This window comes from Schistocerca nitens, chromosome 1 (genome assembly GCF_023898315.1).
Source record: "Schistocerca nitens isolate TAMUIC-IGC-003100 chromosome 1, iqSchNite1.1, whole genome shotgun sequence".
NCBI lineage: Eukaryota > Metazoa > Arthropoda > Insecta > Orthoptera > Acrididae > Schistocerca > Schistocerca nitens.
The window spans coordinates 979,517,845-979,538,295 of record NC_064614.1 but is presented as its reverse complement, the minus strand read 5'-3'; the positions used below and the strand labels follow the sequence as shown (position 1 = coordinate 979,538,295).

The 20,451-nt window shown below is 38.9% G+C and overlaps 1 protein-coding gene across 4 annotated transcripts in view; it reads right to left on the bottom strand.

Moving 5' to 3' along the window:
- Nucleotides 1-17,400, bottom strand: part of LOC126195115 (esterase FE4-like) — a 193,688-nt gene extending 176,288 nt beyond the window's left edge. For all 4 annotated transcript variants that reach the window (XM_049933604.1, XM_049933621.1, XM_049933612.1 and 1 more), the window contains exons 1-2: nt 17,256-17,400; nt 14,501-14,641 (exon numbers count right to left, since the gene is read on the bottom strand). In XM_049933604.1, the coding sequence (XP_049789561.1) occupies nt 14,501-14,641; nt 17,256-17,312 (198 nt within the window). In that variant the 5' untranslated portion in view covers nt 17,313-17,400. The remainder of the gene's footprint in view (nt 1-14,500; nt 14,642-17,255) is intronic.
- Between the last annotated feature and the right edge of the window lie 3,051 nt (nt 17,401-20,451).

Genomic DNA, 20,451 nt, shown 5'->3' with positions numbered 1-20,451 from the left:
ATCATCCAGACTGTTGCCCCTGCAACTACTGAAAAGGCTACTGCCCCTATTCAGGAACCACACGTTTGTCTGTCCTCTCAACAGATACCCTTCCGTTGTGGTTGCACCTACGGTACGGCTATCTGTATCTCTGAGGCACGCAAGCCACCTCACCAACGGCAAGGTCCATGGTTCATGGGGGGGGGGGGCATCTCTTCAAGGCTTAGCTGTTTCATGCATTAAAAGTTGCATTTGTGTGATATTTAACTGTAAAAATGTCTTCCTTTGCATTGAGTACTGAATTGAGAACATTTTTTAATGGAAGATACTGTGAACGCAAATGAGGTGCCCACGCCCGGGTTCCCGGGTTCGATTCCCGGCGGGGTCAGGGATTTTCTCTGCCTCGTGATGGCTGGGTGTTGTGTGATGTCCTTAGGTTAGTTAGGTTTAAGTAGTTCTAAGTTCTAGGCGACTAATGACCATAGATGTTAAGTCCCATAGTGCTCAGAGCCATTTGAAATGAGGTGCCAAAAAGTTCGGCTCTTCCAGGTGTAGTTATTTTGCACTCAGGAAATTGGATTGGTGTGATATTTGATTTATAAAATGGCTTGTTTCAAATCAAGTATTACATTTAATACATTTCAAGAACAGATTTCTTAGCAAAACATGAAAAATAAGTTTCGAAAAAAAGAAAAGAAAGAAATTATTTTGTGAAGTGATTTGTCTGACAAGAATTAAGTTAAATAAATTAGAGAAACATTTGATGCATCTTTGAATGATTTTCAAAATCATCTACAGTAAATGAGGTGGCAATTGGGGATGCAAATTCTCTTACCTGATATTTGAAGGATTCTGTGATGAAAAATTTTTGAGACTGAAATTGTTGTAACTTCTTTACATCTCTGTAAACATATAACATAAATGTGTGAAAGCCACATAACAACAGGCTGCACAGCCTACATAATCCACCAGACAAACTGAACTTTAAATTCCAAATCAGCATCTCATTTACTGAGGGTGATTTTAAGTATCTTTCAAAGATGCATGAAATGTTTCTCTAATCTATTTTTATTTCTTCATTTTAAACAAAACATTTAACCTTCTTTAATTTTAAAAAGAACATTCAAATGTAGCATGTCCTAAAGATGCAACCACAGATGAAAAGCTGAAAAACTGCATAACATGCTGCTGAACAAGTAGTTATTAAGGACTATGAGACAGCTGACACGATAGGCATACCTAAAGGTAGTATCCAGTGATCTACATTTTAGATGAAGAATGAACTTCAGGAATTTATCTGATTCTGTGTACTAATCTGTAACTGTAGGTGAGACGGATCTGTCACTTCACCAGTGGAGATAGGAAAACAAGAAAGGAAGAGGATGGTTGGAAAGCAAAGAAAATGTGAAATCAATACTACACAAGACTTCTACACCAGATGGGTGAAAAGTAAAAGCATAGAGGAAAGTTAGTTTCCTCCCCCCCCCCCCCCCCTCCCCCCCAATCGGAGAATTGCAGTAAAAGTTGAAACATTCACCCTGTTTATCAGATTTGGCATTCTTTGGCTTCCAGATATTACCATATTTGAAGTAATTTGTTGCTGAAACACATTTTTAGTGTAAAGTTGGTGTTATGTCAGCTGTAAAAGGATATTTTGCAGGTCTTTCAGAATTGTGCACAATCTAAGGCATCAGTTCACTGATTTATTTATTCATCAACACTGATTTATTTATTCATCAATAGAATAATATTCATTGTGTGGATGTAGTCATAGGTTTCTACAATACTTCTTATTAATATAAACATTCCTCTTACAGTATTTTAGTTAGTTCCACTTTTCTAATCATATCACAAAATTGCTACATTTGCACTGTTTATGAACATTAAGTTACTATTTATAATTATTTTAAATATTCATGATTTCATTGTGATGGTATTTAAGTACCCACATATGAGAATGTTAATTTTTGGACTAGATACCTTGTCCAAGATCTGACTGAGTTTTGATAAAATGTGCCCACTAGGGGACCTATAGAAACAAAATACAATTAATTTTTTTGACATGCTCTTTTCTGATATTTAAACTGCAGATAATTTGAAATGTCTGTTTTCACTTAACACTACAAGGTCCTTTCTGATTTTAAATGTAATACCTTTTTTCACATAACTAAATGAACCCCTGCCTTTCATGAAATTTCTACTATAGGAACAGGCCAAATATGATATTAATGCAAAATATACCATTTTGTTTCCCTTAACACTAATGTTCAGTGATAAATACAATGGTGCAGTCCAGTTTTACAATTCTAATTCTAGTTGCTGAACTTTATTCTTTATAGGTTGTATATTTTGATGAAATACTGTTAAACATTTAGTTCCACTTATCGTAGTGGTTTCCTCCTCTTCATACCTGAAGCTAAAAAATCCTTCAGATGGGATGGTGGCACTATTTTTTACCTGCTTGTTACATTACACATTTCACGTGCTGTTGCTTTCTTTTTTTCTTTTGGTGGTGTTTCTGTGTCACCTACTGCTATTGTTGCTGTGAGTGCAGATGGATTACAGTTGTTTCCTCTTCTTCTGCTGGTGAAGCTTCTTTGTGCTCAGCTGTTATTGTAGTTGTTGTGAGTGTAGATGTGTAGATGGATACACAGTGACAGCTTTCTCATCCTGTGGATAGTTGGTAAAGAAGGACTCTGCCAGCCTTTGACAACCCTGGCTGTGTACAATGCTTTGCATGCCTTTTTTTTTCTTATGGAAATGGGACAGTGTCACAGTTCTCTTTTCCACGATGAACACTTTCCAGGAACACTTTAATTCTCTGACTGAGTAATGATTTGCCTCTTTTATTCAGATTCACCGCATGTGCTGTAAAGTGTTTTCTTTCCAGGTCATCTATGCTGAGAAAAGAAGCATTTGTCAAATCTGTCTGTATGTCATGCTGACCTTTTGGATCTCTTTGTTTATAACAGAATATGCTGTAAGGTCATGCCTATGTGGTATGCCAATCACAATCACCTTTTGATTGTCAATTTTACTCAATGTGTCTCTTAGAACTGTCATTGCAATTTTGAGTTTGTTTTTGTACAGAACATTAGTGCCACCTATAATTACGAGAATGGGAAAATGTTAGACAAAGTGTACTGACCTCAAAACAGGATACTTTTTTGAAAATTACAAATATATGTTTACCTCAAGAAACAGCCATTCAGTGCAAACAAAATGACTTCCCTTCTTCTTTCTATAGCTAGTATGTGATTCCAAGCATTGAAAATATATGACATCTCTTGAAGATTCAAAGGCATTGTTATGTTGCCCATTAGCTTCTTTGAGTGTTATGCATTAAATTGATTTTGTAATATTTAATAGGCATAAGTGCCAACAGTGTTGAGAAATGTATGACATTAGAGAGCTCCAAATCATATGATTACAAGTTACCTGAGGGTTAATCATAAATTTATAATTATCCCTCCTAAAGAAATTTATGCAATTAATATTTTATAGGCTTCCAAATAAGTGACTGTAGTCCCGATAAACATTGAAATCTCCCACAGCAGCACCACAACATGCCACTAAGGAAACCAAAACAAAATAGTGCAGCCCTTTTCCACACTGGAGTATTTCATGGCAAGTCATTTTCTGCAGCAATCCATATTGAGAGGATGGCAGTATATGAAGTGACACAGATGCTTCTAGTGTGGTTGAACAAGACTAATTAACAAATAACAAAGTTACTGACCATATGTCTGTGAAGAACTGGGAATTGCAAGAGAAGTTGAGGCCCTGGTGTTCAGAGACAGCGTAACAGAACTCAGACGATAGAGGAAAAAGCTGAAAATCAGTCACTGATCAGTTTTCAAAATCTTACTTGACATTTTGACTATGAGAAAACTTGCTGCCCACAAGTTTCTGTGGTTGCTCACACACATTGAAAAAGCTTGCCAACTTGCAGTGTGAAAATGTTGCAGCTGTGTCAGGCCAATCCAGATGCTTTCTTTAGCTGCCTCATCACCATGGATGAATACTGGGTGTACTACTACAACCTCAAGAAAAGGAGCAAAGCAACTATGGAAACATTTGGATTCACCACAGCAAAAAAGGTGAAGACCCTACCAACAGTGGATGGATATTGTGGTATGGTGCTACTAACAGGTCATGCTCATGAAGGAAAACCAATGCAATAACATATAACTGAAATCTCCTTATGTGGCTAGTGGGGGCTGATAATATGAAAATCATGGGAAGCTGTCCAAGGGACTGTTTTTGCTCCAGGTTGCCCCAGCTCAGTCTGCACAAGACACATTCACACATGCTCCTTCTTCGTGATATAAAATTTTGTCTCATCCCTCTGTTCTCCTTAAATGGCACTTAGTGACTTCTTCTTTCCTTCTTCTTCTTTCTGAAATGTTTCTCCTTATGCAAGGTGTTCGCCAAGCTTCTTCAAGTCTTCTCTTTTCTCCCACACTCTAGCGTCCAGCATTTCCTCTCATTTTAGTCATCTCTGATTCACATCATCCTTCATCTGGTCTCCCCATCTCATTTGTGGTCTTCTAATTGGTCTTCTTCCATATTCTGTAGCTCTTTTTTATAGTCTTTCTTTGTCCATCTTTTAATATGGCCAAATCATTTCACCCATAGATTCCTTTAGGGGGTCGATCTGAAGTGTATTTTGTATTGTTTCATTTCTTATACTATAATTTCTCATCTTACCCTGGATCCCTCATAGAAAGTGTATCTTTGTTGCTTGTATTCTACTCTGTTCTTTCTTCATCCAGGTCCAACATTTTGAGCCATAGGTCAAAATTGGCAGATAATATGACTGTCATATCATGCTCTTCGTTTTGGCGGGTATTTTCCAATTCATGATTAAATCTGATACACAGTAATGAAATTTTGAATAATTTTCTATTCTCTCCAAAGTCATTAGGAAGTTACCAAATGTGAACAGGAGGAAAATTACATGAGGAAGATGGACAATGGAGACAGAACACTGAATAAAAAGTCCAAATGACTATCCAAGAATGAAAAGCAAATGTGTGGCAAGTCCTACAAGCAAAACAATGATGTATAGTGATAACAATGGAAGAGCACTGCAACATCACGGCTGAAGACAGAACTGCAGTGCTAGCTTTAAAGAGTGACTGCAAGCACTGATAGGCCAGAAAGGTGGGCATGCCTCTGTGGCCGGTGCTGCAATGGCTATAGCAGTGCTTGCAGATGTAGCAGTGCCATTTACTAGCTATCATTACAGTTCATGTCTCCCAGTAGGCTTTCAAAATCCCTGGGGCAGGGTACCAGACAGCTCCCTCCTGAAATGGTCATGTAGGGGAAGAAACGACTTGTGAAATGCTGTGAACATGTGGCACAATTGGTGTTGCAGCACTGAAGCCCTCTGGCAGGTGGGAGGAGCTGGAGATGTCCAGCAATTATGTGTTGCAGCAACATGGGTGACATCAGATGAGGGTACAGTGGCTGCAGTGAGGCCTTGACCTTCATGTTTCCATCCATGTAAACTGCCACTGGTGATCCGAGGTGCAAGTTTAAGTCATGCGGTCATGGGTCTGGCAAGGGAGGGATTCCTAAGTCTGATTCAGCAACTAATGGAGGTGCAGTTGATAGGGCTGGTTGGAGTTGGTTGTACAAAACAGTGCTCCAAACCCCTCAAAGTGCCAACCATCATGAGGCACTGCCAATGGTTGTTAACCATCATAGCCAGCATCCATGCAACATTTACCTCATTTGAGTGTGTCCACACTGCTGTGCTCAATGTATAGTGCACTATGTACCAGATACGGAGTTTCTGTGGCTGTGGGGCTGCGAGATAGAGGAGAGTATTCAGTTTCCATCCACAGAGGAGCTCTGCTGAGCTACAATCATGAATGGGGAGTGGTCCTATACATGCTCAGGAATGTCATGAGTGCAACCACGGTGGTGATGGTTCCCACTGCTTTTAATATTTGCTGTTTAATGCTCACACCATATGCTCTGCCTCACTATTGGAGATTGGGTGAAACAGCAGACTAAAGAGGTATTTGATGCCATTTGAAATGCAGAATTGGTTGAAGGCTGTCACCATTAATTGAGGACCATTATCTGTCGCAGTGGTGCAGGGAAGTCCTTCTATGATGATAATCTGGGTAATTGTGCACCTGCTGTGGTGTATACCATGCTGACCACGTATGACCAGTTAGAGTAGGCATCTATGACAGTGAGCCACATGGAATCCAGAAAGAGGACTGCGAAATTTAAATTAATGTGGTCCCAGTGGTGATGAGGGATTGGCTGGGGGACAAAAGATTGAGGTGGAGTAGTAGTGTGCTGGGTGACATCAAAACAGCTGCATACCAAGGCCTCCACTTCCTTGTTCAGTCCTGGCCGGTATGCACGTTGACACATGAGACCCTTAATCTGTGACATACGCCACTGCCTGCAACGAAGGAGTAGTAAAACTTGAGGCTACTTAGGGTAGCCAGGAGAACATCAGTGGTGATGAAAAACAGTGAGAGAGGGGAGTCTGTTCCTGGAGATCCAGGCTGGCACTCTTAGGAAAATATGAAGGCCATCCATGGAGCACATAGTGCATGACAAGGTGTAATATAGGGTCATGGCACCAATCTGAGCAGACATAATGGAAATCCCATCCAAGGCATCTCATCATTCCACATCTATGTGCAACCATCTGAGATCTTAATCTAGTTAAAGGCCAGTTCTGGTTCCACAGAGAGGCAGATAGTGTGTCGACATCTGTGTGTCACACTGTGGATGGTTTAACTGTAAGAGCTGAGGTAAAGTGCCTAATGCTGGAGCCATTGTATTGTCCTCTCCAAAAATTGGGACTTGTCCCAAAGAGCACTACCAATGGGCTGTGGACTGTAATAAGTGTAAACTTGGCCCAAAATGGCTAAATATGGAATTTCTTAATTGTATGAATATAACAGAGGGAAACATTCCACGTGGAAAAAAATATATCTAAAAAGAAAGATGATGAGACTTACCAAACAAAAGAGACTTGGTAAGTCTCATCATCTTTCTTTTTAGATATAGAATTTCTTAATTGCAAAGATAATCATCAAAGCTTCTTTTTCTATCTGAGAGCCATTCTTTTGAGTGGGTGTCAGTGTCTTTGACCTTTAGGCAGTCTGTTCCTCAGTACTGTCATTGTTCCTATGTCCAGCACTCCACTGCACCAGAGTCATATGGAGAGATATCTTCAGCTAAAACCAGTTGACATGATGGGGAAAATGGTGTAAGGCAGCAGATGCTGCAGCAGGTGCTTCAGCTATGGAAAAACATGCTCACAGACAGTTGTCCACCTGTAGTGAATGCCTTTCTTCTATGACTTGTTTAACAGCAGCATAATCTGAGCCACTTGTGGGAAGAAACTTACGATAATAATTCATCTTCCTCAAACAACTCTGCAGCTCCTGTAACTTTCTGGGGTGTCAATAACCATGACAATGTAGTCAGGGGATTATATCCCTTCTTTGTCGAGCAAGTGTCCAAGGTATTCTACTTGTTTCTGGAAAAACTGACATGTGTGTAAGTGGCACTTGAGCCATCCATCAAGCATGGTGGTAAATAGGTTGCACAGGTGGTCCTGATGCATAGTGTCAGTGACAGTTAAGTTATCAAAGTACTGACTACAAGCAGGGATGGACATGACTAGCTGTTTCAGGCACCTCTGGAAAATTGACAGAGTGGAAGAGATCCCAAAAGGCAAGCATCTGAAGGGAGTGTTGATAACCAAGATGCTTTATGGCTTCTCATCTAGCAGAATCTGCAAATATGTCTCAGCCAAATCAGTCTCAGGAAAATATTCACCACCAGCCAGTGTTGTGAGGAGGTCCTCAATACATGATGTAGGTAGGTTTCCACTTGTGCTGAGCCTAGAGTGTGCCACAGATTTCCAGGCTCATATCTGCTTGTGTTCAGATGCAGCACCCTGTTTCTATCAAACATGACCCCTTCCCATCTCCCTACAGATGGCCATTAAGCAGGAACTCAATTGCTTTCACAAGACTGGAATGACTGAACCTGTTAAAACCGGCAGTTGGCCTACACCCCTGGCAGTTGTCGAGAAACCCAAACGTTCACTCCAGCTATATCAAGACATTAAACAATCACTTGAAGTTCATGCACCTTCCCTTGAAACATGTGGGAAACTGGGTCTCATTGTTCTGACAGTCCCCCCCCCCCCCCCCCAAATCAGTCTACTGACTGGTTTGATGCGGCCCGCCATGAATTCCTTTCCTGTACTAACCTCTTCATCTCAGAGTAGCACTTGCAACCTACGTCCTCAATTATTTGCTTGACGTATTCCAATCTCTGTCTTCCTCTACAGTTTTTGCCCTCTACAGCTCCCTCTAGTACCATGGAAGTCATTCCCTGATGTCTTAGCAGATGTCCTATCATCCTGTCCCTTCTCCTTATCAGTGTTTTCCACATATTCCTTTCCTCTCCGATTCTGCACAGAACCTCCTCATTCCTTACCTTATCAGTCCACCTAATTTTCAACATTCGTCTATAGCACCACATCTCAAATGCTTCGATTCTCTTCTGTTCCGGTTTTCCCACAGTCCATGTTTCACTACCATACAATGCTGTACTCCAGACATACATCTTCAGAAATTTCTTCCTCAAATTAAGGCTGGTATTTGATATTAGTAGACTTCTCTTGGACAGAAATGCCTTTTTTGCCATAGCAAGTCTGCTTTTGATGTCCTCCTTGCTCCGTCCGTCATTGGTTATTTTACTACCTAGGTAGCAGAATTCCTTAACTTCATTGACTTCGTGACCATCAATCCTGATGTTAAGTTTCTCGCTGTTCTCATTTCTACTACTTCTCATTACCTTCGTCTTTCTCTAATTTACTCTCAAACCATAGTGTGTACTCATTAGATTGTTCATTCTGTTCAGCAGATCATTTAATTCTTCTTCACTTTCACTCAGGATAGCAATGTCATCAGCGAATCGTATCATTGATATCCTTTCACCTTGTATTTTAATTCCACTCCTGAACGTTTCTTTTATTTCCATCATTGCTTCCTTGATGTACAGATTGAAGAGTAGGGGCGAAAGGCTACAGCCTAGTCTTACACCCTTCTTAATATGAGCACTTCGTTCTTGATTGTCCACTCTTATTATTCCCTCTTGGTTGTTGTACATATTGTATATGACCTGTCTCTGCCTATAGCTTACCCCTACTTTTTTCAGAATCTCGAACAGCTTGCACCATTTTATATTGTTGAACGCTTTTTCCAGGTCGACAAATCCTATGAAAGTGTCTTGATTTTTCTTTAGCCTTGCTTCCATTATTAGCCGTAACGTCAGAATTGCCTCTCTCGTCCCTTTACTTTTCCTAAAGCCAAACTGATTGTCACCTAGCGCATTCTCAATTTTCTTTTCCATTCTTCTGTATATTATTCTTGTAAGCATCTTCGATGCATGACCTGTTAAGCTGATTGTGCGATAATTCTCGCACTTGTTAGCTCTTGCCGTCTTCGGAGTTGTATGGATGATGCTTTTCCAAAAGTCAGATGATATGTTGCCAGACTCATATATTCTACACACCAACATGAATAGTCATTTTGTTGCCACTTCCCCCAATGATTTTAGAAATTCTGATGGAATGTTATCTATCCCTTCTGCCTTATTTGACCGTAAGTCCTCCAAAGATCTTTTAAATTCTAATACTGGATCCCCTATCTCTTCTAAATCGACTCCTGTTTCTTCTTCTATCACATCAGACAAATCTTCACCCTCACAGAGGCTTTCAATGTATTCTTTCCACCTATCTGCTCTCTCCTCTGCATTTAACAGTGGAATTCCCGTTGCACTCTTAATGTTACCACCGTTGCTTTTAATGTCACCAAAGGTTGTTTTGACTTTCCTGTATGCTGAGTCTGTCCTTCCAACAATCATATCTTTTTCGATGTCTTCACATTTTTCCTGCAGCCATTTTGTCTTAGCTTCCCTGCACTTCCTATTTATTTCATTCCTCAGTGACTTGTATTTCTGTATTCCTGATTTTCCCAGAACATGTTTGTACTTCCTCCTTTCATCAATCAACTGAAGTATTTCTTCTGTTACCCATGGTTTCTTCGCAGCTACCTTCTATGTACCTATGTTTTCCTTCCCAACTTCTGTGATGGCCCTTTTTAGAGATGTCCATTCCTCTTCAACTGTACCGCCTACTGCGCTATTCCTTATTGCGTTAGAGAACTTCAAACGTATCTCGTCATTCCTCAGTACTTCCGTATCCCACTTCTTTGCGTATTGATTCTTCCTGACTAATGTCTTGAACTTCAGCCTACTCTTCATCACTACTACATTGTGATCTGAGTCTATATCTGCTCCTGGGTATGCCTTACAATCCAGTATCTGATTTCGGAATCTCTGTCTGACCATGATGTAATCTAATTGAAATCTTCCCGTATCTCCCGGCCTTTTCCAAGTATACCTCCTCCTCTTGTGATTCTTGAACAGGGTATTCGCTATTACTAGCTGAAACTTGTTACAGAACTCAATTAGTCTTTCTCCTCTTTCATTCCTTGTCCCAAGCCCATATTCTCCTGTAACCTTTTCTTCTACTCCTTCCCCTACAACTGAATTCCAGTCGCCCATGACTATTAGATATTCATCCCCCTTTACATACTGCATTACCCTTTCAATATCCTCATACACTTTCTCTATCTGTTCATCTTCAGCTTGCGACGTCGGCATGTATACCTGAACTATCGTTGTCGGTGTTGGTCTGCTGTCGATTCTGATTAGAACAACCCGGTCACTGAACTGTTCACAGTAACACACCCCCTGCCCTACCTTCCTATTCATAACGAATCCTACACCTGTTATACCATTTTCTGCTGCTGTTGATATTACCCGATACTCATCTGACCAGAAATCCTTGTCTTCCTTCCACTTCACTTCACTGACCCCTACTATATCTAGATTGAGCCTTTGCATTTCCCTTTTCAGATTTTCTAGTTTCCCTACCACGATCAAGCTTCTGACATTCCACTCCCCGACTCGTAGAACGTTATCCTTTCGTTGATTATTCAATTTTTTTCTCATGTAACCTCCCACTTGGCAGTCCTCTCCCGGAGATCCGAATGGGGGACTATTCCGGAATCTTTTTCCAATGGAGAGATCATCACGACACTTCTTCAATTACAGGCCACATGTCCTGTGGATCCACGTTACGTGTCTTTAATGCAGTGGTTTCCATTGCCTTCTGCATCCTCATGTTGTTGATCATTGCTGATTCTTCCGCCTTTAGGGGCAATTTCCCACCCCTAGGACAAGAGAGTGCCCTGAACCTCTATCCACTCCTCCGCCCTCTTTGACAAGGCCGTTGGCAGAATGAGGCTGACTTCTTATGCCGGAAGTCTTCGGCCGCCAGTGCTGATTATTTATCAAAATTTAGGCAGTGGCGGGGATCGAACCCGGGACAAGACGTTTTGATTATGAATCAAAGACGCTACCCCTAGACCACGGGTACAGTTAATGGCAGATAATTTGGGAGTGGCTATTTTGCCGCAATGGGTGCAGTGTGTCCAATGATCTGGGCAGTCCACACATGGATGTGCTGTGAAACAGTCGTGAGATGAAGGAAGATCCCACTGCCCACACTGATAGGGTATGGATGACTGATCAGGGGCCACCGGCAAATCATAAATCAATTAATAATGATGATGATATTGGGAAAAATGCTTACAAGTATTCTGCTGCCCTGGGTGTAACACAGTGAATGGGCAGCTGCCACTTGTGGCTGAGCCATAATATGTTCATTTACTGTCTGTTTGATTCCCAAAGAATGAGCAATTTTCCAAATATTGCCCAAGGTAGGGTTGTCCAACTTGAGACAGCAGTACATGTTTCCAGATCAGGAGCCAACTGGACAGCTATGTCACAGATCAAAGAGTCTGCATATGAGATTTCACAAGGTAAGTTCACTCAAATGAAACCAAAATGGTGACTCAGCCCTTGCAAATTAATCACCCATGAGTAATACAACTGGTCAGATTGCTGATTCTACAAGGATCTTTCTTATGCCTTTACTTGCATGGTTTCTTGTTGACAATATATTATATTTTGTGCAATGATACTGTGTCAGGTGATATAACTGAACCTGTGCAACATTTTATTGGAGCAGATGCTTGGTTTTTTTTTCTTTTTTTTTTTTTTTTTTTTTTTTTTTGTGTGTGTGTGTGTGCAGGCTTCAAGCAACAGTCTTCACCTTAATACCTAGGTAACAGTTGACAACACATATATAGTTTTTATTAGTTTACATTGTCTATGGATGGATAAATAAATGAATAGAACAGAAATAAATAAAACAGCACACATTGTTGAAAAGCAATGAAAATGAGCCATTAGGAGGCCTGCCAAATATCTAATCAATAGGTAGACAAAATCAAACAAAGGAAAATCCAGGATGGAATGTGACAATATTATGAAAAGGATAGCTGCTACTCACCATGTAGCAGAGATGCTGAGTTGCAGGTAGGCACAACAAAAATAGTGTCAAAAACAAGACCTTTGTGAAAAACAGACACACACACTCACACTCATGCAAATGCAACTCACATACACATGACCACAGTCTCTGGCTACTGAGGCCAGATAAACAAAGGCTCATAGGAGATGATCACTAGTTTTCTTTCCAGATTGTCCAGTGTAACTGGTATGATATTAGTTGTCACAGCTAACTTCCACACTTGTTGACATTTTGTCTCCATTTGTCAAATTCTCATCTGTGCCGATAAGCTCTTTGAGAACACATTGACAGTTAACATTGTACAATAGATGAAAATTGTCTCAGATTACCTTTTAAGGTCAATTAAGGAACACACATCAAAAAAAGTTTTACATCACCTCACTTCCAAGATTTCCAGAACCTTTCCAGAAAATTGGAATAGAGATCAACATAAACTTCATTTCTGCCCTTTTTATTGCTCATGAAAACCACACAAAGCATGTTGTACCACCATTCAGCGAGACCTTCAGAGGTGGTGGTCCAGATTGCTGTACACACTGGTATCTCTAATACCCAATAGCACGTCCTCTTGCATTGATGTCTGCCTGTATTCGTCATGGCATATTATCCACAAGTACATCAAGACACTGTTGGTCCAGATTGCCTCACTCCTCAATGGTGATTTGGTGTAGATCCCTCAGCATGGTTGGTGGGTCACGTCATCCATAAACAGCATTTTTCAATCGATCCCAGGCATTGTCGATAGGGTTCATGTCTGGAGAACATGCTGGCCACTCTAGTTGAGTGATTTTGTTATCCTGACAGAAGTCATTCACAAGATTTGCATGATGGGGGCATGAATTGTCAGTCCATGAAGATGAATGCCTCGACAATATGCTGCCAATAAGGTTGGACTACTGGTCAGAGGATGGCATTCACATATCATACAGCCATTACAGCACCTTCCATGACCACCAACTACATCTGTCGGCCCCACATAATGCCACCCCAAAACAGCAGGGAACCTCCACCTTGCTGCAGTTGCTGGACAGTGTGTCTAAGGCATTCAGCTTGACCAGGTTGCCTCCAAACATGTCTCTGATGATTGTCTAGTTGAAAGCATATGCAACACTCATCAGTGAAGAGAACGTGATGCCAATCCTGAGCAGTCCATTCGGGATGTTGTTGGGCCCATCTGTTCTGCACTGCATGGTGTCATGGTTGCAAAGATGGATCTCGCCACGGATGTTGGGAGTGAAGTTGCGCATCATGTAGCCTATTGCACACAGTTTGATTCGTAACACAACATCCTGTGACTGCACAAAAAGCATTACTCAAGATGGTGGCACTGCTGTCAGGGTTCCTCTGAGCCATAATCCACAGGTAGTAGTCATCCACTGCAATAATAGCCCTTGGGATGCCTGAACGAGGCATGTCATCGACAGTTCCTGTCTCCCTGTGTCTCTTCCATGACCAAACAACATCGCTTTGGTTCACTCCGAGATGCCTGGAAACTTCCCTTGTTGAGAGCCCTTCGTGGCACAAAGTAACAATGCAGGCACAATTGAAGAATGCTATTGACTGTCTAGGCATGGTTTAACTACAGACAACACGAGCCGTATACCTCCTTCCTTGTGGAATGACTGGAACTGATTGGCTGTCAGACCCCCTCTGTCTAATAGACGCTGCTCATGCATGGTTGTTTACACCTTTTGGTGGGTTTAGTGATATCTCTGAACAGTGAAATGGACTGTGTCTGTGATACAGTATACACAGTCAACATTTATCATCAGGAGTTCTGGGAACAGGGGTGATCTAAAACTTTGTTTGATGTGTGTATTATGCACCTTTATGGTGATTACTTGAGATTATTCACAATATCAACAAGTATCAGAAAACTGGCAAAACATGTAAAAAAACTGATTATTTTTGTAATTAGCAAGCATTCATTCAAATAAATATAAAAATATTAAACAGTAAATACTGTAACAGTCAGAATAAAGGAAAAATTATGGAAATGAGCTTGAAAAGCCATTTGTTTACCTGGAAACGCAGTGTTCCAACAGGAGGCTCTGCATAGGGCACTCCTTTGAAAGTATACATAGTTTGCCCTGATACAGACTGTTCTGCCTGACCTCTAAGACTGCCAAGGGATGTTTGAACAGTGACATAGTTGCTTTGTGCCTGAAAATGTTCAACTGAAATGAAACTTAAAAGCAATGTTTTAAAGTGGTTAATTTCAAATGTCAAATCTTACTAACTCTTAATGCTACCTTTGTTTAGGCAATGCCTTGAATTACCCCAATAACTCCAGTCACTCGGACATGTGGATAGTTAACAGCAACTTCTTCTTTTATAATAAAATATAGAAATTAAATTCCTTATTTTAATCACATTCCTATTAATGTGAGTACTGTAAGTTAACCACTTTTCAGCTTCTCTCAACACACAGTGTTCAGATCCTGGCATATAAACATCTATTATAGCATGAAGAATGTAATAAAACCTTTCCTAAAACTAATTATAGACATAAGTTTAAAATAACCATGAACTTAAAAACAACCAAATAAACATACTAATAACTGTGTGCTAATTATGTAAAAAGAAAAGAAATTGGTTGGATATATTTTGCAGGGACAAAGGAACATTGAAAAACTATATAAGAAAAAAGTAATGGAGCAACAGAGATGCAAAATCTTCTACTACATGTTGATTTTGAAAATACACAGCTCTAAAGCTCTTTGACAATCTACTCATTGAATCAAAGTGTCTGACATACAACCATGGTTCTGTATTTTGGTGGTACTCAACAAGTTCCCATCTGCCATAAAGCAAATACAAATCCCTTTAGCATTATGGTCCCTTTGTTATTTGAAAGTTAGAAATTGGATGTCACTTCTAGTGTCTCAGTTAATTCAAATTCATTTTCAAAACTTCTGTTTATTAATGAAGCATATCATTGCAACTGTGGTAAACTACAATAGATTCAAAACTGTCACTTAAAAATGAATATACAGAGCAGAATAGACACTGTACTTTTCCATACTTTCCTGTACAGCTGATTGCTTCATATGTTTCTGTTTATTTCTACAAGGAGTAAGTAAGTTTTTATAGATATGGCCTTGATAGAAAGCAAAATTTTCATTTTTTTCTTCAACTAATCATCTTTTCTCAAGTTTCACCATTATCAATAACTTTTCTTTTAATTTTCTTGTAGTGTATATTGTCTTTCATGTTGCTGTCTGTCCTCTGCAGTACAGTTGATATTTCATAGTTTGTCACCTGTCATTTTTGTAGTTCACACATTGCCAACACTGTATCAACTGTGTTCATAACACAGACTGATCACTGTTTAAGATACATTTAACTTCTTAAACAATGGAAAATCCAGGATGCAATGTAACAATATCATGAGAAGGAAAGTTGCTACTCACCATATAGCGGAGACACTGAGTCGCAGATAGGCACAACAAAAAGATTCTCCCAATTACAGATTTCGGCCATTAAGGTCTTTGTCAACAATAGACTCACATTTGTGTGCACACACACACACGCAAATGCAATGTGTGTGTGTAAGTTACGTTTGTGTGAATGTGGCATTTGCATCAATGTGTGTGTGTGTGTGTGTGTGTGTGTGTGTGTGTGTGTGTGTGTGTGTGTGTGCGCCTGTTGTTGAAGAAGGCCTTACTGGCCAAAAGCTATAATTGTGAGAGTCTTTTTGTTGTGCCTGTCTGTGACTCAGTATCTCCTCTATATAGTGAGTAGCAACTTTTCTTCTCATGATATTATTATTTAACTTTTTAACTTACATTTAATTTCTTAACTCCTCTGCCATTAAAATAATTCTTGTTTAAGGCACACTTAGCTGTTCTGCCGTTAATTGTATCTACAGCATACACTGTATGATCTTTCATGATATATTTAAGAGCTCTCCCAATGTTCCCACAATATGGGAACAACAAAAATTGCAAATGACTACTGTACTGCAGAAGACAAACAGTGACACAAGTAATAACAAAAGTTATTAATACAAATAAAAGAAAACATACTGCTGCAGAAACATCACCAAAACATGTATGAAAGAAGAAAAGACAAGTAATTTTGTGGCGTAACTTTCCAAAATGTATTTCTCTTTAAAGCAAACATTGATGCAAAATGTGAGCCTTTACAAAGAAAACCACCTCTGTATGAAGACCTTATAAAGCTTTGAAGCTTCTTGCACTACATATTTTTAACTATCAAGATCCCCAGAAAATCTATAATTTTAATCTGCGCAAGAAACATTCAAATTGTATTATTAGCACAGAAAAGACTCCATTATTAATAAATAAATTAAAAAATTGTTTAGAGACATTGTTTCAATGCAATATTAAAGAATATTTGGAGCTAGAGATTAGCACTTCAACAATATTTTTAAAAAATCTATTCAGTTCATAAATCAAATTACCTTTTTTTGGAAGGTGGAGGTGGGGGATTGGGGCTGGGAGGGGGTAATTGGGGGGGGGCAGTAGGGGGGGGGGTGGAGATAGAGCTGAAACAAATTTTCCCAAGATCATATCACACAAGTATTACTTCCCAGAGACATAGTCCAAGATTAGTGTGCAACTTTAACATATAAAGATTATGGAAAAGTAACTTAAGAAATATTTATAAGTATAAACCTATCTGCCACAATATCTAGTGACTGAATCTTCTGCTGGCCTAAATTTCTAATTCAAGATACAGGCATATATATCACAGTAACATTTTACATCTGTCCTGTATTCAGAAAAGATTGTTTAATGGAAGACTAACTTACCACACAATACTGAATTAGGAAAATTACTGCAAAGCAGTTTTGTAAATTGGATCTCATGTTATCCAGTAATACAAGGCACTAGGACTGTGTACTTGATTCCTTAGACATTAAAAACCATTTGGTTTCATATTTATAGATTGAGGTGTTTTTTTATCTATCATTAACACTTTATCAGCAGTTAAGTGCGATAAAATTTCATATCAGACTCATACAGAAACAAACAAACTCATTTGTGAGCTTCATGATTTTAAAGTACTTACATCTTAATCTGATAGCTGTATCTTAAAAACTCTTGTTTGCACCTCACTCACTTAGATAATAAGTGAAAGCATCACACCTACCAGTAGAGTAATTGAAAACATGTTAGGACTTCTGCACTCATTGTGAGACTGAACAACTGATGTTAAATTTACACAGTAAAATATTTTCATGATCCGATAGTCACACCATAGTGTCATAAACCAATAGCATAAAAGTGTACTTTATTACCCTACACATTTTTCATGGAATTCATTTTATCCAGTAGTTTCTGGCTAATTATTATGATACTAACAACCATTCAAAATTGTATATTACCAGAGAGCACTGAGTAACTGATACCCAAAAACCACTAAATAATAAATTTATTTCACATAATGTGATGTTTTTAAAGATATTTGCAACAGATGAATGAATCCTACCTGTGAACATCCAGTCTTCAAAAATAACAGAAACTCCCTTCATACTAATCAGTAGATACTTTTACATCAACTGTTTAATATTCTGTTCTATATGAACTGTTCAACATTTTTTTGAAAATGCTGACAATGAAGAAGCAAAGTCTGTCAACTTACACAGCACGATTTTGTTAATTTCTATCAAATGTAGTGATTAAGCTATAGATTTATATTGAATGAAAATCTAAGTTCAGTATTGAAATGATGCTACACAACTTTCCTTTGCATGATTTGAAACGTGTTTCTGAATGAAATTTTGAAATAGTGTAGTATCATTCCTGGTCGTTTGTCATGACTATTGCATAAGTTTAGGAAATTCCATGGACAGACTCTACCAACTTACAATACAGAAATATGTACAAATACAAACAGATGTATAATGAAACACAAATACAGTATCAACATATATAAGTTTAGTGTACTAAAAAGAATTTTAATGCTTAACTTAAAGTGCTAGCTACTTAAATTAAGAAAAAAATTTAATAACTTGTGATTTAACAGCACTATCTGGTTTGGTTGTTTGTTCTAGCTGTTGCACATGTACTCATCTAGATAGCTGTGTGCATTAAAGCACTGCTTCTGGGATGGGGAGCTGCACTGGCCCAGCACCAAATCTGACCAGTGGATTAACAATGAAGGTTGGTGTTTCAGCCATCCTGGATTCCTGGATGTGGTTTTAGGTGCTTTCCCACATCCCTATAGGTGAAAACTAGGCTGATTCCCAAGCCCCACATCAATTACAAACATTTCAAAAACTTTTGGTCACTTTCAGATGCATAACACTACACACAGACATTTGGGGTATACAAGTTCCATAACAGGATACCAACAGGAAGGGAATCTGGCTATCCTTTCAAATAACCATGGCAAAGCAATAAATAACCATGCTGATCCTGGGATGGTGCAGAACAAAGAGACAAGAAAAAGAAGAAGACGAAGAAGTTCTAGATATTTCAAATTTCCATTGTGCTGTCGATGTGGGAAAAAAAACTGAAAACAGAGACTGCAGCCATAATTATTTTTCTTCAGAAGGTTACACATTATGTAGTTTGAGTGCCAACACTGGATAGCTGTCACATGATTTTGATATCTTATAGTTTCTGATGTCTCTATTCTCCTGTTTTGATTATTATAACTTAGAATGTTTTGGCTCATACAAAACATTTTCTGATTTTCCTAAATATAACTGTGGAAGTTGAAGGCATATTGACTGAAGACTATCATTACTCCCAGTTAGATGAAGAGAAGTCTGCAGTGACCAAGTTTCTTATGTGATGCTATAATGCTAACTGCCTTCAGTAATTGATATGGTTGCAAAAGAGTGTGTGGTACATTGTTAAGAGGCATTATGTTGTTATGATATCTCTTAATCTTCTTAAGAGGTATACTGCACCTGAAAGTTTTCTGCATACAGTCACAATGTGACCTTACCATGTGAACTTGCTGAGAGTCATGAAACCAAGTAGTCTCTCAGCACCTGTATTTGACAGGAACACAGTGTTACCTGTACTACATAATATCTGCAGTGTTTCACCTTCATTTATTTTCATCTAGTTTATTGTGAATCATTCTTCGTCCATACCATCTACTTCTTGAATTGCAAGATTAGGGTCTTTTCCACAAACTAGTAAAGTTGTGTCATCTGAAAGTAGTTAAGTATTACCTCTGCAGCCCAAGTATATTACAAATATAAAGAATAAGAAGGCCCAAGTACAGATACCTGAGACATTCCAGAGTCTAGCTAGTGTTCCTATGCAATTTCTCCTTGGATGGATACAAACTGTCATCTGTTTTCTAAGCAGGACTGTAACATTTTCAGGACAACATCACAGCACTTCCACTTGCACAGAAAAGCTGTCAAACATGCAGTCAAATGCTTCACTAAGATCATATAATATTAATGCTATGGGCTTTTTCTCTTAATACTCCTCTATTATCTTTCTTACAAAAAGTCACTTTCTTAAATTTGTGTTGTACAACATGGAATATGTTGTTATTTACAAAGTAAATGAGAAAATGAGTTTTAATTACAGATTCTATCCCTTTAGTCAGTGCAGAAATTATTGATATTTACCTGCAGTTTGATAAATCAGTTAGATCACTTTTTTGTAGACAGTTTCTGTTTGAAGTTGTTTTATGAAGACAGGAAAGGCACCAGGAGAGAAGCATTTATTTGAGACTTTGACCAGTGGTTTTGCAATTTCAAAAATAATTTTCTTCAGCATGCCACACGTACCTGGACTCTTTGATGATTTGTATGCTTTTGCAATAACTGTGATTTCTTTAGTATGCACTTTCTTCCACTCATGGTAAAAAAGTTGTTTAATATGAGAATACGTGCAAGGTTTATACCCACGTCTGTAACATCATTTACAGTGTTTTCAACTATTGTCATAAATTTCTTTATAAACTCATCAGCACTACCAGAATGTCCGTATCCGGTAGCTGAGTGGTCAGCGCGATAGAATGTCAATCCTAAA